Source organism: Falco naumanni, chromosome 15, assembly GCF_017639655.2.
Source record: "Falco naumanni isolate bFalNau1 chromosome 15, bFalNau1.pat, whole genome shotgun sequence".
NCBI classification, from domain to species: domain Eukaryota; kingdom Metazoa; phylum Chordata; class Aves; order Falconiformes; family Falconidae; genus Falco; species Falco naumanni.
Genome location: NC_054068.1, coordinates 4,576,244 through 4,603,284, shown reverse-complemented (window position 1 = coordinate 4,603,284; position 27,041 = coordinate 4,576,244). Strand labels below are relative to the sequence as shown.

General features: G+C 36.9%; 1 protein-coding gene and 1 long non-coding RNA gene across 3 annotated transcripts in view; one reads left to right on the top strand and one right to left on the bottom strand.

Annotated features, from left to right (window-relative positions):
- The window catches only part of CDH13 (cadherin 13), a 504,987-nt gene extending 482,340 nt beyond the window's left edge, over positions 1 to 22,647 (top strand). The window contains exons 12-14 of one of the 2 annotated variants that reach the window (XM_040614995.1): positions 7,153 to 7,386; positions 8,653 to 8,868; positions 22,348 to 22,647. In XM_040614995.1, coding sequence (XP_040470929.1) covers positions 7,153 to 7,386; positions 8,653 to 8,868; positions 22,348 to 22,355 — 458 coding nt within the window. In that variant the 3' untranslated portion in view covers positions 22,356 to 22,647. Of the gene's footprint in view, positions 1 to 7,152; positions 7,387 to 8,652; positions 8,892 to 22,347 lie in introns of those variants that run through there. The other variant, XM_040614994.1, reaches the window with a different exon arrangement.
- LOC121097739 overlaps positions 1 to 27,041 on the bottom strand; it is a 45,395-nt gene that overhangs the window by 3,998 nt on the left and 14,356 nt on the right. The window contains exons 8-14 of the long non-coding RNA XR_005831067.1: positions 25,380 to 25,428; positions 22,546 to 22,635; positions 20,961 to 21,063; positions 8,505 to 8,684; positions 3,542 to 3,647; positions 1,485 to 1,658; positions 325 to 843 (exon numbers count right to left, since the gene is read on the bottom strand). This is a non-coding gene — a long non-coding RNA (uncharacterized LOC121097739). The remainder of the gene's footprint in view (positions 1 to 324; positions 844 to 1,484; positions 1,659 to 3,541; positions 3,648 to 8,504; positions 8,685 to 20,960; positions 21,064 to 22,545; positions 22,636 to 25,379; positions 25,429 to 27,041) is intronic.

Sequence of the window (27,041 nt, the reverse complement as noted above, 5' to 3'; positions counted from 1 at the left end):
AATTGGGAAGAGAAAATAAATTGGATACTCATCCTTTTCTTGCCATTTTAAATTTCAGTAAAATATGAATTGCACACAAAATATTGTTTTAATTTGTCATCACGGACTCATGATTAGAAAAAGAAATTAGAATGCTGAAAACAGTATTTAAGACGGATAGCATATGTCAGTAGCAATTTGATATGCTGAAAGAGCTGTGCTCTTTTGAAATGTAATTACTCAAAAATAGGATCTGCATATATTATTTCAGTGAATGAATGAAGGATTATAACTTTTAAAGACTATTTTACACATTTTTAAAAATATCTATATGCCAATACTTACCGAAAATGCACATGAAATTTCAACTCGTGGGAAATTTGAGACCTCTTTTATATAAAATGTCAGCATATGGCATTTATGACACCAGTTTTCAAATACGTCAGATTCTGAGCAGCACACCCAAATCTTGGTATCTTCACAGTCTGCTTGTTCTTTGTCCTTTGGTTGCACCATAGACAGAGTTCAGCTTGAAGAAAAAATGTAATGGAATATGCCTGTCTGAACAGAATTTATGCCAGCAGTGAGGGTACCTGCTACCAAATCACCTAGTATGCACACATTTTCTGATCAGAAAAAGAGCAGGGACACACACACACATATACAAAAAAAAAAAAAAAAAAAAAAAAAGAGGGAGGAGACATAAATTTGTGTTTAGATTTTCATAATAGTATCATTAGAGAGCATGCAACATTATTTCTTGCTGTCTATATTTGAACTAAAGTAATTTAAAGAGAGAACATGTTCTTTTAATTCTTTATTCTTCTCCTTGCTTGCTGTGTTCTCCTTCAGGGAAATACAAAGCTGAAAATACAAAGTTTGGTGAAAAATCCACATCCAAGGAGAGATCCTAGGCATTTTAGGTCTTACATTTTACAGTTAGTTACATGGGAATAAAATGAAGGAAATTCTGTAGGCATCACTGCCATTCCAAATTGACCTCAATATGACTATGATTCAGATATAGTTTATAGAAGCTTTAAGAGATAAGGCTTTATTCATGATGGTTCAGAGGAGAGGTAATTGTGCCAGAAATTAGCAAACCCACATTCTCAAAGGCTTTTTTTCCTGCTCAGATATGAAGAAAAATTGTTCTTACTGCAATTTCTTTTATTTTGTGTCTTAACTTTGTTAACCAGCAAAAAAGTAAAAGTGGGAAAAAAAGTTGGAATTGAGCTTTCTTGGCCACTGAAGTGATAGTGATTTAACAACTGCTGCTAAATGGTAAACCATAAATATTCTAGGAAAATTTGAAGAAATTAATTTCCACTCTGTCAGCTTGAGAGGGAATCTATATGGCACTTGATACCCTATTGCTTGCTCTAGGAATTAAATGGCCTTGTAATTTATGCATCATAGCATATAAGGGCATAGATAACATGTATTAATTTGATGGTGCTGGAACCTTAATTTAGTAAGAAAAATGAGTACAGAAGTCTTTTTACCACTGATAATGACCATGTGAAATGGGACGGTTCATGCTGCATTCTTCCTAAAAACTCTTCTGGCTTCCAGCAATACTGTGGCTTAGATCTGTGGCAGCTGGATACTCTAGAATGGTTTACTTTTCTTCTTTGGAAATTTGATAAGTTTTGCCAGAATCCAGGGTCTCTGATGTTCTAAAAAAAAAAAGTTAAAAATTACATTCTCACTAGATTTTGTTACGTAAATGCCTTTACATAAATATTCCTTTGCTGTAATGACCAAGATACAAACCATTAGAGTTCTAAATAGAGAAGATTTCCTATGTTTAGCTTTTGATACCATTAGGTGAACATTCTAAATATAACTGAAAACAGTCTTATTGCCTCCCAGTCTTAACACTTTCTGATTTGTGTGACCAGCATTTTTCTTGTTAGTTGATTATCAATGCTTTGTTCCTTAGCCATGCCACTAAACAAATTATATTATTTGCAAGTGAACTGACTTTCATCTGATTTATTTAAAGCCCATTTTCACCCAGTGTGTGGAAATGTACATTTTTGTGTTTGATAATCCTTGTTCTCCCTTGTACAGCTTGTTCTATGTTAGAGCTATTTAGAACTATTTTGTTCTATTTAGTCAGGTTTGGTGTCAAACTGAAAAAGAAAAGAAATCAAACTAGACGAGGAAATATTTCTTGAAGAATTACATGAAATTTTATTTACCTGGATGAATATTCTTATTATATATGTTTAGCTTATAATATCCTTCAAATCTTAAAATAAAAACAATTTAAATACCAAATTCTAGAAGAAAAAAATCACAAAATATTACAAAATATTACAAAATACACGTCAGTTATTCCAATAAGGGATTTAAAAATTTCAGAAAGCTCAAGGTAGGATGGACAAAAAATTCTTCAATTTTGGGTGGTCTGTTGACCAGAGAATATGATTTAATATTTTAAGCAGCAACATTCAAGCAATTGTTTTACATAGATATGTTCTTAAGAACCATTTTACTGCTTTAAGGAATATGCATCTTCATTTTCAAGGACAGTCTAAAGTTACCGCAGTCTCAAATGTCCAAATGTGTTCATTTTCTAAATTCTGACTACAGTTTTGAATGCTTGGAAAACATAATTGGGTTCGTTTAGGCTAATCTTGAGATTTGCTGCAATTCAGAAAGGAAAAGCTGGAAGATAAGGATTAAATCTTCCTGACTTTTTTTCTCTTTGAGATGCATTTAAACATCTCTTCTACCTTGAAAATGTTTTACCAGTTGAGAACAATGTTTTCCATCACCTTCTGTAAGTAAACACTGGCAATTTAGTGTGGATGGATGGCTACTTTTAACTACACTCATGCTCAGCTGTACTCCTAGAAGAGAATAGATTGTCTAAACATAGCTGTTGTGATTCCTACAATGAAGTGCCTAAATTTTCTCCCACTCTTGCTGCTGTTGATAGAGCTCACTTAGTTGAAGGAAAACCACTACTGAATGTGAAAATAACAGGGTGATATGGCCCAGACACCAGTGTGGCCAGTGCTGTGTTCCCCAAGGCTTCCTTACCATTCAGTGAAAAAATGTATGACCTCAAAATGCTCTGTGAAAGTTACACTTTGAGTTAAAACATATAAAACCAATGTTCATATTAATAATTTGAAGCTACATTGTTATTCGCATCTGCATTGACTATTTCATAGCCTCTGTAGATATGTGTGCACGCGATACAGTGAGACACCGAGACATGGCTATGGACTTACCCAGCATGGATCCTTCTGTCTTCTACGATGCTAACAGTAGGAAGGCAAATTAGAAGTGAAAGTGTGTTTACATCATGTAAAGAAGTAAGGTGCTGTGTAGGCAGCCCTCCATCACATTATGACTTTTTCTTTGGATACTTCTAAAATTGTTCTCAGCTTTCACTGTTGTTTTAGGGGTGGTTGGTTTCTTACTGTGCGAGACATACCAGATAAAATCTCTTCTGCTGTGTGGCAATTCCTAACTCTGTACTTTTGCTGTCATTTCAAAAAAAATGAAAGCCGTTGGTATTTCAATGTGATCTGATTAGGAATACCTTAATTCAGCTTCAAAGCAGTCCAGATACTGTCTTTAATTTCATGGAGCACAGCTCAGCCGTATTAGACCTCTGTACACAATAGCATCACATTTCTGTAGAAAAACTAGAAAGTGGAACATGAAATGGTTGTTCCTGTCCATAAAAATGTTATGCTTAGATTAAATGCATCATCAGCCATTCAACCATATGATTGCTTGTTAGACATGCCATTTTATGAAAGTCTTGATACTTAAGAGAAATGTCATCTTAGTCCATGGCCATCATTGTGCATAATTGGTATCTTTTAAGAAACTAACTACCTGATTGGCAGTGTCATTTGGGTAGTTAAATGTCTAAATGTCATCATTGTTCCTACAGGAATTTTTTGGACCAAAACTGAATGCCAGTTTTCAAATTTCTTGGCTGTGTGCTCCTATAGAGGGCTTAAAATTTAAGACTTTAATAATTCTAATATGATTCTACATGGCTTTTCTTTAAAATTCAAGTATACAGAAGTACACAAAGCTTCTGTTTCTATAATATTTCTTTTGAAACTATTTTTTTTTAACTAAAGGTAGCAACGTGGTTTATGCTGATAGCACTAAAATCCAATTTAACATCTACATACTGTGGTAACAGTCCCTTGCATTACAGATTCTAGCTCCCAGACAACAGACCTCATCATATTCTATGCACTCTCTAACTCATAGAACAGAACTACTTTTCTTAGTCTATTTTTCACTTGTTGCATCTTACGACAGCAGTAGCTATTGCCTAACTGAAGGCTGCTATTAGTAGTTTTGTATGCAGTCTAATGCCAGGATATGAAGACATTACCAGTCCTGATCCAGTTCAGATAAGTGTATTGCACATTCCCAGTTGTAGCATGTTCTAAGTTGAATCTGTATGTTTTTTGTGCTGCTGACCAAAGTTTCAGTCCCACAGACCTAATTTGAAAGATTTTATTTGCATGTTGGTCTCAATGAAGGTAACTTGTTAAAGTTCTCAGCCTTGCCCTAGAGTATTAAATCCGGATTAAATACTAAGATTTCACTTTCTTGCAGTATGAAATTAAGCATCCTTCAGTCTCTGTTTTAGTTTTTTACACACACGAGTAATGCTGTTTCATCCATGTTTGTCATAATATAATCACAGCTATGACACTTACCGGAGCTTAGCAGGAATTTGAAAATATCTCCGTCCCAAATGACTCTGAAGACAACTAAAGGTTTAAAGTGTTCACCTTCAGGAGGAATGGCCAATTCAGTTCAGTGACAAAAATGGGGCAAAGCTCTTTTGAAAAGCTGCTCCCAAGGGCTATTGGACAGAGCCCTTTGTGTCTTGGTTTATGCATTAATTCTGCTTTCAGCCACAAGGTTTTACAATACAAATTAGGAGAAGTTTTATTTCAGAATTAAAATATGCTATGGAAATCTTTCATTTCAAAACCAAAGCAGTCTGGAGATCATGGGATTTTTTTTTAATTATTTCAAAGGCATAATACTGTCAAATTTATGAAAGTCATATATTCCCAATGGATATGTTGTGACCATTTTTCATTGATTCATTTCTTGCTGTATTTTTTATGACAAGCGTGTTAACAACCTTCACTTTATGACCTTGACATTTGCTTATTTTTCTTTTGGAGGTCTTCATAAATCACCAAAAGATTTTGTTTAAATCATTATGAATAAACCAACCAGAGAATAAGTCATTGAAATGGACAGAAGCAATTTCCTTTCTCTCAATTTGTGTGTAATAGTTGACTGGCCCATAAGCCATATAAAGAGAGTGAAACATTTGCGCGGCAGAGGAAATGCAGCCATATCTGCGTCTGACAAAATAACAGTACGTTCATAATGCTGTTGGCTTCTTAATTTCAAAAGGCAGATTTTAATATTACTGACTTCAGAGAAAGATAAGAAGGGCAGTGCATAAGACATTATCAGTCCAGTGTGGAAATAATGCATTCAAAATTAAAGACAGCAGTTTAATTAAGTGCATGAAAGGCTGGCTTTTATGATCATATTTCAAATACTCGAATGTCTTTTCATCCATTCTGCCGTATGACTTTACTTAATAACATATCAAGAACAAAAAATGTATTGGAGTCTTTCTGCAAATTCAATTAGTCCAATAAAAAGTGAAAAATAATTTCTTTTTCATTAAAAAGAATTCAACCCTAACCCTTCTGATGACAAAGTGCAGGATGAGGAGGCGGGGGGGAAGCTAAAGAACTATGAAAATTCTGCCTTTGTTAAGCATTTCTATGTGCATGAAACAGATGAAGTGTCACCATTAGTAACATTTGTTATTGAAAGGACTAATTGCATTCTGCTACACTTAGTAGTTTATCAGATCTGGACCACAGGGTATTTACTTCTCCCTTAGGATGCACTCACAGTGCAGCAGTATTTCCATAGTTTATTGGGCTGCTATAGGCAGGGTAATTATGCTAAAGTGCACCTCTTTCAGTGCTAAACTTAAAACTACCATGACACACTGCACTAGTGCTTTACAGGTTAAGTGCAACCTCTTGAATCCTTTCTACTTGCTAAGTGTTTATAGCTAAGGGATGTGCAGAGATCATAGATCTTGTGTACCAAACCAGCAGAACGAATAACATAAACCAGAAGCGCAGCATTTCAAAGGAGAAATAATTATTAAGTACAGTATACAACTAAGGAAGTAATGTGCATTTAAAAATCTTGGATCACGTAAAATGGGATGGCAAAGGGATCCGTAATAAGATACTGAGCTCTAGACTGAAAGCAGTAGGTTACTGGCTCAACATGGGCCACATCTGTAGTGACTAAAAATTATTATCACTTGTCAGCTCCTCTCTGACCTCCCTGAAATGAGGTGCTAGTCTCAGTCTGGCTCCCAGTGGGCAGACGTTACAAACACTGGCAGTGCCACGGCTGGTTTGTCAGTCACAGCCTTGGCACAAAGGCTTGTAGCAGTACCATGGTGAATAAACAACATACACACCTCTGAAGCTGATTCTTTCAGGTCAGGGCTGAGGCAGGCTGACAATTTGGGAAAGCTTGAAACTCCACTGCTAACGCAGGCTGGCTCTGGGTAGATAAAAGATCTCATCTTCCAGAGTTGCATGTTGACAGGTTTCACTTCTGCTGACATAACTAAATGTGGCCCTAAGGGTTGCTGGGGAACGATCTGGTCCTGTTCTGTTTATGGGCACCCACCACAAAAATTGATTCCCCTCTGCTCTCATTTTTCCTCTTACTTGTCTTGTTCTTGATTATTTTAATGCCGTGCTGTCTATCTAGGGGATGTTTCCTACTATGTTTCTCTCAGTATGTGTTTATGAACAGATTGTTTTCCAGATATCTATTCATGTCCTAATCTCATTTTAACTTCAAAATATTCCTCTCCCAGAGGTTTCCTTAGAATAATTATCCATACTGTAGAGAATCAGGCAGTCTGCATTCTGAAAATACAGCAACAAATTTACAATACCGACTCATCAGGTTTTTAAAGCCATAATTTTCATATAACAGAGGTAAGAACTATAAAAATTATTTCCTCTGCAAGCATGCAGGTACAAATAAGAGGAAGTGTTTATGGAATTATGATTTAATAAACATGTGTTTGGTTTTTTTGTATAGGTAACCCTCCTGCTACAGGTACAGGAACATTACACATCACCTTGCAGGATGTCAATGACAATGTCCCATCCCTTTATCCAACACTGGCAAAAGTTTGTGACGATGCGAAAGATCTCAGGGTAGTGGTACTAGGAGCGTCAGACAAAGACCTTCATCCCAACACAGATCCCTTCAAATTTGAACTGAGTAAGCAATCTGGCCCAGAAAAGTTGTGGAGAATCACCAAGCTTAACAGTAAGTCAATTACATTTATTTTTTTCCTTATGCATTTGGTCCTCCCACCTCTACATCCCAGTATACTCGCCCTGAGGCTACCCATTATGTGAATTCAGGAGCAGCTGAATTCATGAGTCTTGCAGGATGGACCCATTGCTGCAGCTTTTACACCATGCTGTTTTGGCTCGGACCAGCTGCCTGGTGGGACATACCACCTGTCTGCTTTTCCTCTGAAATCTGAACTTTTTCTCCTCTTCTCATTACATTGACCAAACTTTTCTCTTTCAGCTTTGTATGAAAGACAACTAATGGCATAGTTTTGCAAAGATTGCCACATTTCATGGCATGGAATTTGTTTGCATGAGACGCACAAGGCTTTGCTTTAGGACAGCATGAAACTTTTTCATGGGCTTTAGCAATGTACCTGAAAATTTTCCTGATTTTAAGTACAGAGTCTTCACAAATAAAATGCCCAAATGCACTGGGACCATATGTTATTGCTAAGAGGGTCAAAGCACATGCTGTGCAGTTGCAAGAAGGTTTGTATGGCAAATTGTGGGCACAAAGTACTACATTTGTTTTTAATGTAGGTTATTTCTATTTGTTTTCTAGCATGTATCATTTATCTCTGTCACTATCAAATCTCTAGCAGTTAATTTTATATTCTTCTTAGAAAAAACTAAAGACTGGTGTGATGCCTGTACTTGCAAGTGGAGGTGTTATTTTCTTTGCTGTTCTCCAAACATCAAACCTCCTAAAAGAGTTAAGGCACTCACCTGGGTACCAAGAGCTGTTATGAGCCACTATTGCTCAAGTGGAGCAGATCTGTGAATTTGAAGGGGCATTGCTTCCCTTTACTGCCTTCTCAGTCAAGCTGGGGAAGTAGTTTTGCCTGTACTTCCTTGCAAGAAGAGTTTTTTCCTTTAGGAAATAGACGTATTCTTCCCTCTTGTGTTGCTTTGGGGATGAGATGCCTCAACATTTCATTAGTATAGCAGTTTCCACAGGCAAATTCTGCTAATAATTTGCAGACCAAACAAAAGGGGATCTTCAAAGTCTTTCTTTTGATGGGGTTTAGAATAAGTTTGCAATTAGCTCTCAGCCCATGAATGAATTTCTGTACTGCCTCTTCTTACCTGCAATTCAATTCTTTAATCTTTTCCTTAGAGTGTTCTCATTTTATTCTTAATTTCCATGAGTAACTGTGGCACGTCTGGTATTTGCAGATTCCTCTTGCCTTCCAAACAACCACTCTTTGGCTCATTTTCCCCTTATCCTTTGCAGATACTCATGCCCAGGTCATCCTGCTTCAAAACCTGAAAAAGGCCAATTACAACATCCCAATCTCAGTGACAGATTCTGGAAAACCACCTCTGACTAACAACACAGAACTGAAATTACAAGTGTGTTCCTGCAAGAAATCCAAAATGGACTGCAGTGCAACTGATGCCCTTCATATCAGCATGACCCTTATCCTTCTTTCACTCTTCAGTTTATTTTGTAAGTCTTTTCCTGAACTGTAAGTAATGAAGTATTATTTAGCTGCTCATTTGTACGCTGCATAAGCAAACCTACCAAGGGAGAAGTTGAATTCATACATTGATATCATAATGCAGTAAATTTTGGTGGTTTTTTTCCTGAGGAAGTAGCTATAAGGCAGAGGGAGGGGAGGGGGTTTCATAGTCAAAAAATAGCAACAAATGCCTGGTTGTCAAATTAAAAAAGAGAAGCAATAATTTTAAGCAGAATCAAAGGGAATTAGAGCTAGCATGTGATAAACTAAGAAGCACCAGCTGTAGTAGCAGATTTGTGAGACACTTTCTTTCATCTCTCCCCACTTGAATTCAATTCAAGAACAGAAACAGGAGATTAAAGGTGTACTTCTAACAATAGCTGTTCAGGGTCACCATGAAAATGAGTACTGTCTGCTTCAATCTATTCCTCTGTATAAAGTGCGCAAGCAACTGGAACATGAGGAACTTATTCAAGATTCTGGGCTTAGAGCCATCCAGAATTGATAATGAAATTGCAAGTCGGGGTTGGAGGGCAGAGAGAACTGATGTGTAAAGGAAGCTTCTGAGAAAGCTTTCTAAAAGAGACAAGATCCCTAATTTGAATTGGAAGGAGGTGGTTTGTGGGTTTTTTGGGTTGTTTTTTTTTTTTTTTTAAAAATCCCAAAACGACTGAACAGTAGGAATTCAAAGCCATGGGATCCCAGCATCTAAGTTAGATATGTCCCTGGCTTGTCCTGTGGCGGCTTCCAGCAAAAGTTTTGATGCAGTGTTATTTTTTATTTCTTGTCTGCTAAAAAGGAATAGCTGTATCCTACAACTATGAGAGTAAATCTGTTATTCAAGGATTATTATCATACTTCTATGTTAGTAAAATACATTGTCTGGTGAATTAATACCTGAGTCATGGTGAAAGGCCTTATATTCTTGATGAGATAAAATCTACCATGAGGCAGAGATAGAGGTCAAGGCAGAGATAGTTTACACATCTGAGGCGTGTTGTATGCTTGATTACACATTTTGTCAGGTTTTGTCTTATAATATATTACTTTTATCCCAAAAGGTTAGCATGAAGGTCATTGTAAGAGAATTAGAACTAGCTAATGTTTGTGATGCTCTTTGAAGATGAAAAGGACTATATAAATGCTAAGTGCGAATTCAAGTTCTTTGTTCCAATCAGTGACACCTGAAGTATCTCCACTGGCTTTGGCTCGGTTATTCTGGGTGCAGTCTGCTGGAACCAAATACAGACTTCAGCTGTTAGAAGTAATTTGTTAAAAATATTTGACAGTACGTGACACTGTTACATCAGTGATATAAATATGCAGCCCATTGATTCAAATATATTCTTGTTACTACTTCATAAATGTTGCTGGTGCTATACTAGGCATGACTTTCACCACAGCAATTACTTTCATATCTGACATGATTTGCACTTGAACTTTATTTACATTAATGCATCTGCTCAGAATACAATGAAGTAGAGAAAAGCTTTTTGCTTTTGAAAGTATTTGCATTGCTTTCTTCTATCCCCCAAAGAAGCCTGATCATTTTCCTTATGTTGAATTTTAAAAAGCAGTTTTAGGGACTGGAAAGCTCTTCTTGCATTGCTCCTCTTGATTACAGATCTTGTCCAGCTGGACTGTGGGCAGCATATAGGCCTCTGGCACCTGAATGGTGCTCTGAATGACAGGGATTCCCTCTCTTACTGTAAAAGAGTAAATAGCACTGAAGAGTCTTTACACTGTGAACAATACAGACATGCCTGGAGCCTTTCTGATACCTTACATTAATTCAGAGTACTGTAATAAGTATGGAGGGAGCTGTAATTTTAAACAAAGAGTGGAGTAAGATTACGCACATACTCTGCCAGCAGGATGATGTTCGTTTCTGTTGTCTGAGTAATAAAACCAAAACAAAGAGAAATAGTAAGTGTGTTGAAAGGAAGGGGAAGGAAAGATCTCCCTCTTGGGACAGAGGCTGTTTTATACATGGTTGTTGTGAGTGACAGTCTGAATTCCACAATAGACTTCAGCATGGGGAGACCTAATCCTCAACACAGGACCACGGTTTTTGTTAAAATTTTCTGCTATTCAGTTGTGGGGTTTGGGTTCAGCCAGTCACACAAAGTGAGGCTGGTTATTCCATGTCTGGTACAGTCACCTTATCATGCTTATGCAAAGCCAGCACACATAACAATTTTCATAACCATTTTCCTCAGGTGTAAATGACTACATGGAGACGTAAAAGAATGAGGCCAGGAGCCAGTTAAAATAATGTCGTTCTGTATTTGAACTTCTCTAGAATGTGCTGGTATCATTGCATTCCCAATTCATTTTCACACATAGGGTTTTTTTATAACTGCGATTAGTTCCATTGCAATGTTTTCTATAGTCCAAATATTTATCAGAGTAATCAAAGATTACGATGCCATAAAAACAAAGAGAACTTTAGTGCTTATTGAACAGATGAAACATCCCATTTCTAGTGGCAAGTTATGGGTTTAATTTTTGCAAAAGCCCTTACGTGGCTCACTTTGCTCCCAATGTTTATGTTTTATGAGGCTCTTGTTCCTAGGAGGTAAATCCTTCAGTCAAATGAACTTTGTTATTCATGCCAAAGTATTTCTTTTTGTATTTGACATCTGCTGTGAGGATAGATAGCCTTATGAAAGAGCTGTTCATGGTAAAAATGCCCTGCATGAATCTCCTCCCCATACAAAACATCTTGGTATTATCATTTAAATGATGCAATTATTATCTATACTTAGAATATGTGCCTCCTTCATAAATCATGAAGGAAGTCATATGTGGTAGATTTCTGAAGTATCTGAGCATAGAACTGAAGAGCCTGATTAAAACTGTAATGCATGCTAAAAGGAGCAGTTTTGCTTATTCTGTAGCAGCCCTACTGTGTTCAGTATATTGAGGGATAATGGGATACAGACTGCAGTTGCCCAGAAGCCCTTGGAAAGGTAGATATACTTGGAAGAAGAAATATTTAGGAGTTCTTGTTAGTCAGAAATAGAAAATACAGGATGCCAAAGTATGTGGACAGATTGCTGGTTTTCCACAACAAGAGAGTAAGGTCTTTCATGGGATTAAAAGATGGTGAATACAGAGTTGATTGAAAAAAAAGGTGCATCTTTTGTATTTAACCTAACTTGTTACCACTGGGAATCACTGAAGTCAAGCTGGGAAGATGTATAGTGGACAAGTAGAGGACTTTCTGAAGTTCTAATAGTTCATGCTATTAAATATTGGAAAGAATATTAAGGCTGTCATTATTGCAGATATGATGTTTAAGGTGAGACGTAGTGTAGTGGCATCTTGTCCTCTGTCAGCTTTTCCCAGCCACTACTGGAGGAAAGATAGAACCAAAATGTACTAAATTTTGCTCAACCTGAATTACTAAATTCTAAAAGAACAGATCAAAAAAATAGATCTGGCTTCCTAGTCAGGAAGAAAGACTGCAGAAATTAGTTACTTGAGGAAGACAAAAAGTGGGAGAAATTGTGTTATGCAGCTGTCTGGTGCTGGGTCTGAGGTTGTCCGTGTTGTCCTTTACTGCTCTGTCGTCTCAGTCATCTCATGTTTTCAACTGACGCAGGTAAAATAGCTCCTTTTCAGAATGAATGTAACCAAAGTGATGTGCTAAATAAGACTAGATTTATAAACAAGTTCCCTCTGGAAGGCTCCTCATCATTTTTAGTAAAAGAGTATCTACAACATTCCATAGGGATGTGGGAAGAGAGAGATAGGGGGAAATGTGCCCCTTATTGCAAATTGGTCACTGGTATTTCATTTGGGTATTGGTTGAACCAGACCTAAAAAGGAGAACAGCTGACCTTGAAAGCTTTTATTTATCATCAATTTCACAAGTTGTCATTAATATGTTTAGAAAACCTTTAACAGCAATCTCTTCTCAAGATATATAGGGGTTGGTAAAGCTGTTCTTTTTGCCCACTGGCAATGACATGGCAGAGTAACTTTCCATACGGAACTTGGTCAGAACAAGCCAAATCAAAGGCATGCATCAAAGAACTGTTAGGCCTTAAGTTACATACAGGTGACTGAGAAAAAAAAAAAAAAGAAAGTGAAAGATTAAGAGAAAACCAGATTTGTGTATATTGTTGTCATGAAGTTGGCAATGAAAACTGCCCCAGGCCCTATGGGAGACTGCGAAATAACTTCTCTAGCTGGCAGAACTATACTTTATAGCAATTACAAATTGTTTATAACATTATTTAAAAGAATATTTGCATTCAGGACTTTTGATTTGACAATAATTATTTCACTTAATGGCATATTCATAGAGTGATAATTGCATTTAATGTTTCCTTTTATATTCTACCAGCATAAAAGATCAAGTTAGATTCAAATGTGTTGAATCAAGGGAAAAAGAAGAACTAAAAGCACAACAGCCATGTCCTGAAGAAGCAGAATTCAGAGCAATTCTATTAGTAACTCAGTTACACTAGCAATAATATTTTCCTTAAATTTTCTTGTTAGGAAGACTAGACTTCAAACACTTCATGTTGAAAAAAAATATTTTTGATATCTTAGTTGACTGTCATCCATTGATAAGAAACTTCTTTTTGTTAACACTGCCAGCAGACTACAAAGTTGTAAGTTGATTTGAGCTTAAAGTATTCCATTATTATGAACAGCATGTAAGGTAAGAGACTGGGGGGGAAATACTGCTATGAAGAAATTAAATAAGCTCGAGGTCTCTACATTGAAATTAATTTGTTAAACTGAGGGTGAAAGGCCTCAGGTGTGTTGAAAAACAGAGGCTTGCACAGATGTCTGTACTGTGATTGCAAAGAAGCCTTAGTGACACCCTTGAATTTAACTTATTAATTTCTACCAACTTTTCCTGGTTTAATGCCTGCTATCCCACACCATAATTTTTTTCTGATTTGAGGAATGCAGCTACAGGGTAAATAGAAATAATGTCTTCCCCCCACCCCCCCCTTGAAAATTACGTATTTGGTATTAAACTATCACAAAAATTCAAATTATAGTAAACTGGTGGATTTGAATTTACCTGAACATAGACAGCTGGAGTTAAAACTGCAGTGTTATCTTTCACCCAGTTCATTTTTCAAAGCAGGAGAAGCATCTGTATCTCTTGTACATCCTATGTTATTTGTGCAGGAATATCAAATATCTGAAGACTGAAGCAACACATTCTTGAATGGCATAAGACTAAGACAAATCATAGCAGGTTTCACATGGAAAAGACCTTTAAGGTCATTGCTCTTTCCATTACAAGTGCAGATTTGTTACCTGCAGATTCACAGTTTTCAGCCTTTATTGTGAGTTACTTGGCTTAGTTTTAGAAAATCAGGTAGCGTATTTTTTTCATGGCGCAGCTAGTAGGATTTTTGTTTTTCCCAAGAAAAGAGAGAGTTCATCCCTATTCCATATATTCCAAAAAGGACCATTCCCAACAGGTGACATTGCTAAAAAAAATACTTTTTTTTTTACCTTTTAGGTTATCTGATCATATTTTAATCTTCTATAGAAATTTTCTTCCCTTCAGAGCAGTGTCATTTAATTAAAAAAAATATCAGTTTAATTAGAAAGACTAGGACAGTTTGCAAGATAAATTTTCCCATATCTGAGAAGTAAAATTTCCCTATATTGGCTAGAATTTCAAAAACTACCAAGATAGGGAGTGTTTTGCTGTGAAAGGCGGTAGGGGGTAGGTTGGGGGTGGGGTGGGTGTTGCACTATTCTAATTTATATTCTTGCATTAAAGTGCATATCATGTGGGTACCTAAAGTAGCAGCTAAGTGATGCTAAGCAAGTAATTTGAAATTACTGACGTTTAGTGAGTTCCAGTGATGTAAATCTCACTTCCTAAAACAAATAATATCAGCAGCAACATCCACTATTACTCTAATACTTATTATATTTGTTACAGATGCTTTTCTCCATATAAACATTATTCATGTTACCGCTAAATTATCAGTGAATATAGATGCTTTCTCAAATGTATGTATGAGAACAATACCATTGTTACATGTCTTCTTAAAGATTTTGGTCCATTAGACTTTAGTAAGGAAAGGATGGTTTGGGGGGTTAAAGGACTGCATTCAAATTAAGATGGTTTCAATTTGAATCTCTCTTTGAAACAGACCTCTATGCCCAGTCTTCTAATTTCTCTACGGGTCTACTCAGTCCTGCAATTTGTTGTGCAGTTGGCTTTGGGAGCCCACCTAAAGTTAATGGGGCTTGAAATGGCACAGAAGTCCATATGTATGTACATAATTGGAGACACGATGTTTATATACCTAGTCATATAGACATGACAAATAGAAATACTCTCAAATTGTACATCAGCATATTTAAAATGTACTTAATGACATTACATTTTATTGAGTCAATTAGCTGGGAAATGGCATTTTATGCACATTTTAAACCATCCAAACATGTTCCAGAAGTATAGACATGAAAAAATACGACAGTTTAGAAGATGTGTGTTTGGAATGCAAAAGAGAAAAGCATTACTAGCAAATACAGCTCCTTCCCTAAGAGCTGTAATATTGTTCCTGATGGTCATTCTGTAGACATGAAATGAACATTTAAAGAGATTGGCTTGATAGACCATTCAGTGTTGTGAATTCAAATGAACATTTTATGTTTTCATTTTCTCAACAGTTCTCAACAGTAACTGTTGATATATAATATATTGTATTTCTTTTCTGAACAACCTCTTAAAGTCACATAAATATATAACTTCAGATAGTTATCATCTGAATTTGTTCTCTAGTGGACTATGGCTGAAAACGAGAACTGAATAAATGACCAGTTCAAATATGTTTTCTGTCATTAATAGCTACTATACACCATGGGATTTTTGTTTCTTTTAGCTGTCTGTGTTGTTGGATGTTTTCCCACTCTATAACATCCAAATGCCTCAAAATGTGGACAGCTTGTTATTCAGCTTTAAATGTGATATTAAAAACTAATAGGCATAGACTAAAATGTGTGCAAAGGTTAGATGATGTTGCTTTTGTTTCTCCACTGGACAACTGATACTTACAAAGTCCTTTGGAAGGCCATGGATGTTTGGAGTATTTCAGGCTACATCCTAAAGCCTTACTTTAGCCATACACTTAATTTACATGTCATTCTTAGCACTTATGTAAGCTGTCATGCTTATGAGTTCTTCTTGAAATATTCTGAAATAGGTTGAAATCAAGACAGCCAAACCTGGAAATTTTCTAATTTGATTTTTCCTTTTCCATAGCTTCTAAGCATAAGAATATAAATGAGAGAAAAGTATTATTTACTAAGGGTTTTTTTTTTTTTCCAGATGATTCTTTTAGTATTTCAGGCTGGGGTTAATGTATACCTACAGATCTGAATGCGTCTGGACTACTTATGTTCAAGTTCTACTTATTAAAACCTGATAGCAAACTAAGCTGTACTGCTGTGGAAGATGAGAACTGACTGCTTAAGCAGTTATACATTGCTGTAGAAGGCTGGCTAGCCATTACATTTGATGCATTTCATTTTCAGCATAAAGATGAAAAAATAGGAGACTTGTTCAATGCGATTATTTCAAAACTGTACTTATTCATTTCACTTGCTGAAATGTATCAGATTAAAGCACGAGGAAATATACTTCCAGACTGCAGGCAGTCAGTTCTGCAATTGTTATGTTTTGAAAGAACTGGAAAAGAAAGGAAGCATTTATTTCCTATTGGTCAAATGAAGGCAACATTGCTTTAGCAAAGTATCTAGATAAAACACATATCAATTAAAAAAATAGTAATCTGGGACATTTTAGTTGCTTTTCACTAGAAATTACCATCACTACCAGTATGGTGCTTCATATTCCTAGTGGACAGGAATTCTATTACAAGATGCTTTATGTGATAAATGTAGGAGTGCCCTGGATTGATTTGTACATGTTTCTAAACTTTTAAGCAAACATAGCTAATCCTTTAGTTGATCTGAGGAACTTTCCTTTCAGCTGGTGTTTCTTGTATGCACATACATTTCGCACTTCATAAGAACAGTGACATAGTGAGTATATATGACAAGGAAGAGGTGAAGCAGAAACAAGGATTCAACAGGGAGCAGGGCCCTTGCCAGAAGGGTAAGAGTGCTTTGGCATAGATCAGCACTGTTTAAGATCTGCCAGTAAAGTCTTACAATAAATAAATTAGCATTGAGACACACACACAGATACCTTTTGAAAATTACTTCAGCCTGAGCAACTTAGTCCCATGTGCAAGCTGATTGCTTTGGATTGGCATGTTTCTCTACTGTCTTGCCAGTTTTGGCTGACTGCATAGCATGCACCATGATTTCAGCTCCTGAAGTTAAATATTGACATTGATACATGAGAGCCTACTGAAGCTTTGAGCAGAACTATGAGACACTCATTTCACAAACACAGTACTAGTGCATACTGTGTTTTTCCTATCATTAAGAACTTTGAAATAATTTACTCACATTAATGAGAAACAAATTATATACAATGCTTTAAGCTGAAAATTTTCAGGATAAACTCATTTACTTCTCTCTTCCTTATAAACTTTTCCACAAGGCATTACTGTTCAGTGAAATGGCTAATTTGCTGCAGTCACAAGCATACCTACTGCTCTTCCTGACACTAAAACTAAATATCTTAATTGCAGGAATAAGGGCACATGGTATCTGTAGGGGGTAGCTGTTTCAACCTCAAATTCATTGAGATTTGGGGTGAAAAAGATTCCCTTCTTTTTCTGAGAAGACAATACCAGGATAGTCAGAAACCCTCTAAAACTGGTGAGGATCACATTAGAGGCTTCAGTGAGAGTGATTTCTGCAGAAAGAAGTTATATATAGCTATGCTAGCTTTATGCTGCTCATGCATTCCCCAGATACCTTGAGGGAAAGGTTTGGGGTGACCATGTCAGAACAAGGATGCACACACCGCCTCTGTGGCTTTCACGCCTGCAGCCGTATGCAGAAAATTACTTGTAGGTAGACAGAAATCACGTTTAAAACAACACATGGTGTGTAATAGTTCTTGAGTGCCGAGACCAGCTATGGAGACAGTGTTGTTCTTAACAGCCAATACAAAGAAAATAAAATAATTACTAGGCATAATGATCATTAGTGTTCGGCTCTAAACCTGCCAGGCACAGGCTTACCAGGGCATTAAGTGCCTAAAAGAGAGTGTGGATCAGCAGATGTGCTCCCTGCACACATTATTTGCACATTTTATGCTCACAGTATTCCTTAAATACTAATATCTTTTATGTGCTGTTACCAGCTGCAAACTTTAAAACACATGTCATATAAAATACATAAGAATGTGTCCAAAAAAAAAAAAAAAAATAAAATCAACACAGACCCATTGTAGTCAGTAGATAATACCAGAAGTCAGTAGTCTGTAGCTGAGCTATTTAGGAGGTGGGACTCAAGAAGTAGACCCTAATAATTTGGCAGTATGTATTTCTGGAACTTTCATTTGGTCCTTCATTATGGGAAAAATAAACAAGAAAAAAAGCAAACAAGAATACTACAATTCCTATACAGAAAACAATAATGAACATTGGAAATCCAGCTGGAAGAAGAGAGATTTTAAATATGGACCAGATGCTTATCAGATCCCCCAAAAAATTCTAATAGAGCAGTTCTGTTGATTTCAGCAGATCTGCTAACATTCATCGTGGAGTTTTCTGCACAATACTTTACTTGTTCTTGATTTCTGTAGATTTTGTATTAAGGGAGTTAGTTACTGGCCAGAATGTTTGTCAAATAATGCTTTATATGACTATATTTGAATATTTTTGAAAGTAACTGATAAACTTTGTTATTGACCACAGAAGTTAGATTAACTTCTCTATTAGACATGAACAATTTTGTATCAACCTTGTGTGCAATAGAAAGAACAAAGACAGATTTGAAATCAAGTGCTCTTACTGGAAGTACCGAAGATTATTATCTACTGAAATGTTACAGCCCAAAATTCTGAATGTTGAATCTGATTTTAAAAGCCAAAACCTACTCCTTTAGTCATCCACCTTTATAAAAGGGTCAAGTCAGCATTAATGAGCAGAGGGATATAATGCTATCCTAAGGTAATTCTTTTAACACAACCAGTTAAGGCTGGCAAAAGGGCTGAGCTGAATTCATAGCAGTCTTGGCACCCTTTGCCAATGCTAAGATTTTTGTAGAGGTGTCAGCAAAAGCAGATGTTAAGGAGACAGCATTTTATAGCTGCTTGCAGGGAGCTCCTCCTATTACATGAGAAAGCCTGGGGAAAAGCCCAAACAGGTTTCATTGAAAACGTGTCAATGAAAGCTGATATCATGGGCTATGAATGAGAGGAAAAACAGGTCGTGTAGTGATAACTTGAGAGGGAAGAGGCCTTGAAGGAGTCACAGTAACAGAGGTTTTGTCAAAGTTATGGACTAGGAAAATGCTCCGTACAGCAAAAGATTGACAGGGTAGGAACACACGGTACCTTGAATTTGTCAAGAGCTTGAAAAGATGTTGTAAAACTGCTAACTGAGGAGAGCCTGGGTAGGAGATTTAGCTGTTTGAATGGCTAGAAAAAGCACTTTTGGACAATATGTGAAAAATAATCCTCTAGATTAAGACATAACCTAAATATACGGACCTAGAAAGGAGATTCCGTGACAAAAACCTTCTCCAGTTTGGGTCTGGTTTTAGATTTGAGTGAGAGGCAGGATGATAGTGTTGTCCTGAGCCATAAAAGGAAGAACTAGAAAGGAGTGCTTTAGGGGAAAGGTTTAAGAGCTCATTTTACCTGTGCAGAGCTGCCAGCTAAACATTGAAAAGGTATCAGAGCTAGAGGTCGACATTTTAGTCTAAATGGGAAAGCAGGTAAAGAGAGTAAGATCTCTGGTCTGTCAGCACTGAAGAGATTGTTGGATGTGTATGAATGGTGTCACAGAGAAGGGGAAGAAATTAAAGCGGGGGTGAAAAAGGTTTCCCCAGAAACCTGGGATGGAGGGAATGGTACAGAAGGACATGCTGGAAAAGCCATTAGAGAAATCATAGTAAAATGACAGGAGGGGATAGTCACAGGAGCCAAGCAAACATCAGATTTCCAGGCATGTGATTAAATGGCTTGAAGGCAGCTGATAGGTCAGAAAAGATCCAGTTGATAAGCAATTTCAGTAGAAAGAAAGCAGAGAGGGACTATAGAGCTTTTAGATGAAAGGGAGAAGGAATGGGGTAGTGCTTGAAGAGGCAGATGGGGCAACAGGGAGAATCAAAAGCATGCTTATATTGAGAGAGAGAAGCTAGCCTTCAAAAACTAGCATAGGAAAAAGCATATTCCCAATTAAACCTGAACTAACTAGTTTTAATATTTGTTTACTCAGAAAAGGCAAGATAAGGTAGTAACATTCATTGTATCTGTCAATATGATGTGAAATACACAAGCTTTTCTTCAGGTCTGCCCATAAATCAACATATATTGCCCTTTATTTACAAGCTGTTGGTGAAGCAGTCACTATCTGCTTGAATTTATGTGGTATTTATAAACTTTGTGCTGACAGATTCCCTCTGCTGAAGTTTCAGCCTATGGATAGTACAGAAATTCAGTGCTACAGTTGCTGTGCATTCATCATATACAAGTGCCTGTCCTTAGCATGAAGACCTTCAGGGATCTCCTAAATATCAAGAGGAGTTTTGCCAACACAAAAGCTAGTGTTACTTCCTTTGAGTCAGGATTGAACAATGCCCTTTAAGGATACTAAGCTTCACTGCGATCTGGAAGTGCTATTTTTGAGGTGGTCTGGGAGATCAGAGTCCTCAACTCTTGCTTTTCACTACCCTGGGAGATCAAGTTGTTAATGAGAATTTAGTCCTAGCTGGAATCCCTAAACCAAATACATCCAGACTTCGGCAGTCATGATCACAAATTCCTTACATGTAAGTCTGGCTCCTTATGTTTGTGGCCGGACCTTTTCTTTAAACAGCATGCTAAAAATCCACATTTTATCTTATTTGGAAATCTCAGTGATACTTTTCATTTCAATGAGCCCCTTCTATCAGTTCCTTTATGGATTCTTAGGCTTGCTTGATTTGCTTTACTTACCTTCCTTTAACAGAGCGAGGTGGTGCTGCAGGGGAAAGGACAGGCTGTTGCACGCTATCCAGGTGACTGCCTTGCTGCATAGCCCATCTGGACAGGCCTCTAGCTGGAAAAAATTAATATTGAAATCAATTCAAAATAATACCAAGAAGGAAACAGACACAGTAAAATAGCCTTATCAAGAATTATATTAGACTTGATTTACCCAAAAAGAAAAGCAGATAATTAAAAATGAATAAAAAACACAAGCAAGCATCTAATAATGACCATTATGTTACTGTTTATGCTGCATGTGTCTGTGTGGAACATCCTTTTGGTTCAGTTGGGACCAGCGGCCTTGGCTGTGTCCCCTCCCAGCTTCTTGTGCCCCCCAGCCTACTCACTGGTGGGGTGAGAAGCAGAAAAGGCCTCGATGCAGTGTCAGCCCTGCTCAGCAATAACTAACACACTGGTGTGGTATCAGCACCGGTTTGGTCACAAATCCAATACATAGCACGCACCATATGAGCTACTATAAAGAAAATTAACTCCATCCCAGCCAAAACCAGTACAACCAGTAAACCAACACTGTAAATCCAGAAGCTGTACTTAAGAGGAGCCAGATCAAGTTTAGCTAATGTTTTTATAATATAGTAACAATAATTTTGCTATTATTATTCTTACTATTCTTATGTGGGTTTACTGTGAAGCCAAATATTAGCAATTTACTAGTGTCCAAGGGACCCTGAAGGAATATGACCCATTAGCTATGTTATATTTGCTCTTAATCTCTGGTTTTATGAATTTCTTTATTACCTCTGCATTATCAGAATGCCCATCTAAAATAGGTAAAACCATTCAAGTTGTGCCACCTCCACATTATTTAAAAAAACCAAATGTTAGGCAGTCCACATAAGATTTGTATTTCTGTAGCAACATTAGGATGATATGCCAGCTCCTTTATTCCCTGGTATATTCACAAACCATAAGGCATTATAAATGTGTTATTATAAAAAAGATATTGTTTGTTTGCTCTTTGCTTGTCAGCGGTGTTTGCATGCAAGGAAGTGACTCACTGGCATTTTGCTTGCACTCTTGCACTAAGCATAAGTGATCAAGGTGTCAAATGGGGAAGATCGTGTCCTGGCTCAAGATTTATGCTCACACCTCCGCACTACATCTTCCTGAATTACGCTACAAAGGTCTCTGAATGCCTCAGGTGACATTCTGGGGTTTCCTCTTGGATATTTCTATCTTCACTAATAATTGCTTCTGAACCTGGTTATTTTATATTTAATTACTGACAAATGTGCATGCGCTCGATCAGTAATTTAATTGGGGAAAACCCCAAAAAAGTTAAAAGATACTGTGATCTGCATAGTAGTAATCACCCACATTTCCCATCATTTAGGTCTGTAAGAACTCCTGACATTTGAAGCTGTCCTACCGAGTTGCCATGGCAACGAGAAAAAAGAAAACGTCAGATCTGAAGATTGCAGTTTACAGTAACTGTTCTTCACTACTAGGCCTCAGTTGCTCCAGATTCAGTTTAATTTGCAACCTCACTTAATCTGACTCTACATTGGTGTTTGACAGCCTCTACCCTCACCTCCGTTTGTTAATGGGTTCCTCTTGCAAGACGCAAAGTTTATGCGAATTTTCTCTGAAAGTTGAAAGACCATGACTTCTAAACCGGACCCTGGGGGAGCAGAAAACAGATTGACTCCATTTTTTTCTATCTGTTGACTTGTTGCTATTCAACTGTTCAGAAAATATTTTGTCTGTGGGTTAGTATTTGTATATGTATGAGTGTATGTATATATATATATTTATATAGAGAGAAGAGTTATACGACAGGTTTAGCTTTTATAAAATATTCATCTGAGCGTGCAAAGGGCAAAGCAGAATAATACAGCCACAGATGAATGGTAACTATTCTACCACCGCTAAACCTACTGTATTTGCTGTTTATAGCGTGGCCAGAAGGAGAGAGCCTGTTGCAATCGTACCACTACAACAGCCACCTTGGTGACACAAATAAAGCAGGCTCGGCTCTGCAGTGTCACTTCTTGTACCTCAGGTTCAGCAAACAAGAAAGGCAAGCCCCCTGGCTTCTTTCTGATCTGAACTGCATTCCCTGTGCCCCAAACGGAACATCTGATCCCGCAGGAGCGGTGCCTGGAGGTTCAGTGATGCTCTGATTTGTGAGAAAGCAGGCAGCAGCCAGCTGCGAGCGGCGCTGCATGGCTCACCGCTGCCAGCAATGGGAGCGCTGGGCCTGACGGTAACGGGGCTAAAGTCAGCGCCTTTTATGTTCCTGCAGATAATTATGTGCTGGGGCAGTTTACAAAATTTTTAGTATTTCATCCGCTCTGCAGACACCGTTACATAGGCAGATGTCTGTATGGGAGAAACTGATTGGGAACAGCAAAAGCAAAGTATTTCTCAGCAGCACGGGTCTCTCTCTCAGCCTCTATGCAGCTGTCAGTACATCCGTAAGTGCAAGGAGGAAAACAGATGCCCAGTTCTATAAATATATCTACACACACATATATATATAGTTTTGAATATATATATACATACATACACATGTACACGCAGTTTCCAGTTACGAGTAACAAGAGCATTTCTTTCTGTGTGTAAACTTACCACACTTGTTTGCAGACATGGGAAAAAAGGGTGTTCGTTATATATGAATATGAAATCCTTTTTTATTCTGTGAGCATGTAAGGTTAAAAAAAAAAAAAATCAAACCCTTCTAACTGTATCAAGATGATCATCTTGTTAATAAATTGTAAATGATCCATCAAAGCTCACACCAAATTTTTATAAAATTAACACAACAGGTATACTAGTGACAGACTGTGGCTTTTATTAGAGCTTGCCAGTAACTAGGGTAAGGTAAGTATCTTAGAATATTTTAATAAACTTGCTTATTTAAAGTTTAAACAAGAAAGCTTCCTTATGCAATAGAACTTTGCAGCTGCATTCTTTAGTTAGCATTTTTACAGTACTTATGAGTCATACTGTATGTTGTCTTTACTACAGTGAGATTATGAGCATATCTTCCACACCACGTATATGTTTCAATAGTAAAGATTTTTGGAAGCATTAAAAAGTCCAAACATACATTTGGTTTTCCATAATGCTACACTAGATATTAAATGTGTGTTGGTGGTTAAAAATTGCTGTACAATAGCTTTTCTCTGACTTCCTGTATTGTTCCAAATATGAAACAGGCCTTTTTTTTTTCTTTTTTTTTTTTTTTTAATCAAGAAGAGTAACAACAACAGTGACAGAGGAAAAATTAGTTTGTGTTGTGAACTTTCCTAACATTGTAAATTTCTTAGTAAGATACAAGCTGCCTTCAGACAGGAACCTATTTTTGTCTTCCAGCATCACTCCTGCAGTCCTGAACAAGTAAAATTCCCACCAACCTTATTTCTCTTGCAGCACGCTTTAGGTGTTCCCTTACCAAAGTGGTACTTGGAGGTTAGTGCAAATTCCTGTTGGGCAAGGGCTTCAGGAGTGGGCTGTTAGGCAGCTACAGGCATTTCAGCAGGAAAGCGCCTGATCTCAAACATTAACGTGGGCATGCTTCTGGTTCTCTTTCTGTGCCCATGCCTTGTAATAATCATATGTTGCTGCTTTATCATCAACAGTCATGTCTTTTTAAATATATATATATAATTTTCAGGCAAATTTTTCAAAAGGAAAACAATCAACAAATGCACGCCACCACTGGATTTTCAACATGTATATTTAATGAATGCATCCAAATGCACCCAAAGATAAGCTGCACCCTATGCTTTCATCTATAAAATCTCTATCTTAAATAAAAGAAGTTATAACATCCTCCCCTACAAATACTCTTTTTCTACTTGCTTTCATCCCTTCTCTATCTAGCAAAACCCACTTCTGGAAAGACACTCATTGACATTAGTGTCATTTCTATCAAGTACCAGATAAAGCTACCCTTTTCTCGTTTAAACCAAGGTTGACATAGCATTTGGTGGATCGTTCCAAGGGCATCCACAATGAGGAACAAAGAAAAATCTCTTCTGTCTGGAGCTGCACTAACAATGGGAAGACTTTTTCTACCACTTTGTGCCCTATGACAAGAAATCTTTCTTGTTGGATAATACTGCAACATTTTGACATGAGAGGTCAGTATCATGGCTAAAATTCTGAATCAAGATGCCTCAGAGCCTTCATTCACCATTGTTACTTTATTTCTACACCTAGATTAAAGCCTCCCATCTTATACTGCGTATCCCTAGGCTTCAAACGGAGCTAATCACTGGACTACCTAAGCATGCAAGGAGAAGACAAAGCTACCATGTTAATGTTTCTCTCTCTGTACCCGAGAACACACAAGAGATTGTGGCACTTTCTGTAGCATTATACAAGTGAGGAACCATATTAGAATCTGAGTTTTCTTACCTGAATAAGATTGTTGGCTCTATCTGGCTCAAAAAATGATGCCCGTTTCCTGGAACAAAGGAGCAACAATAATTTATTAGTTTTTCTACAATATCATGAAAAAGTAGAGAGTTTACAAAATTGGTTGTCATTTTTTTTAATAGTTAATTATGTTTAACGTTTGTTCAGCCAAGCTTGCTGTTTTTATAACACAGAACTTATTTCTACCTAGCTATTTTGGTCACTGCCACACTTATTTTAGTCTGTTTGTAGACATGTAATACTGTCTAGAGTCAGAAAGGCAGTGAATTTGTTGATTTTCATTTTGTAACATGCACAAAACTTCCTGTGCAAAAATCATTTCACTTGAAAAGAAGTATCTGCTGTTTAAAACACAAATTGTGTATAACAATCAGTAAGAGGAGTTTATCAGCAAGACAAAGGTCACATTTGTGTTGTACTTCTAATTGAACCATTTCTGTACACCTCATATGTATGCTTTTGCAACACACCTATGTGCATTTATTAATGTACGTTTTGTTCAGTAACTGTAGGACTGAAAATTAAAGCAAAGGGAAATGAGCTGAATATCCTACTGGGTTTAGAGGATAATTAGGTAAGAGTGGAACACTGGCTAATACACTTTCTGAGCCCTGTTCTTATCATGTTTACACGTGTAAATCACAGAAAACTCCATTACTAGAATTGTTCAAGATTCAGTTAATCATAGTTAAATGAATTTTTTCATCTAAACTTACTCTTCCCATATTGCTTTTACGGGTCTGCTGTGAACAGTAAAGCAGCAGTATTTGTCAAAGGACTGTTGAGTGCTTATATATTATCAAGTGTCTCTCTTTTGTGACATACAGAGAAACCTACAGCTTAGATGCCCCCACAGATGATGTGCTTCCTTCACTGACCACTTCAATGTGTCTCTAAGGCACCCGGCATAATTTGGTTTAATGTTTATTTTAAATGGCTGGGGCCTGTGGTCAAATAAGTCATCCTTGTCTCTTGCACAGTCATTTAAGTTAGGGATCACTATAATACAAGCCTTATTTGTTAAATTCTGGACTTAAAATCAGTTTGTAGGGCTCTAGCTTAAATGTTTTATCACTACAAAAAGACAGACATATGTTATATTAACAACTTTTCCATCATTGGTCCTTCCCTTGCAAAGACCTCCTGTCTGAAGTACTGAGAAAGCTGCCAGTTTTCTTCTCAATTGCAAATAATACACTCAGCCACTTGAAACATAGCAGAATTTTCTACATAAATTATTTTACACCACTGTTTGCCTAAAGGCTAAATTTCTTTCTGCATAGGTCTAATAATGTCTTATTTAATTTAAAAAAAAAAACAAACACACGAGTTAAAAGTGTCACATCAGCCTGAGAACACCAAGTCTAAGGCAAAGCTCCAATCCCATCTTCCCCTTATTGCATCTCTAGAAACTTTGTTGCCTGAGATACAGTACGATGCTAACAAAAAGATAAATAGCTAAAATAACAATTTATTTCAATTAACTCTGTGATCTACAAACTTTAGAACTAACATACAAAGTGCATTAGTAATTATCATCAGAACTGTTTTATTTAAAGCAGATATAGCTATTTTACTATTTAAAATGCATAACCTATTGACTACACTGTTCTTTTGCCTCACATCAAGATATGCTAGTTG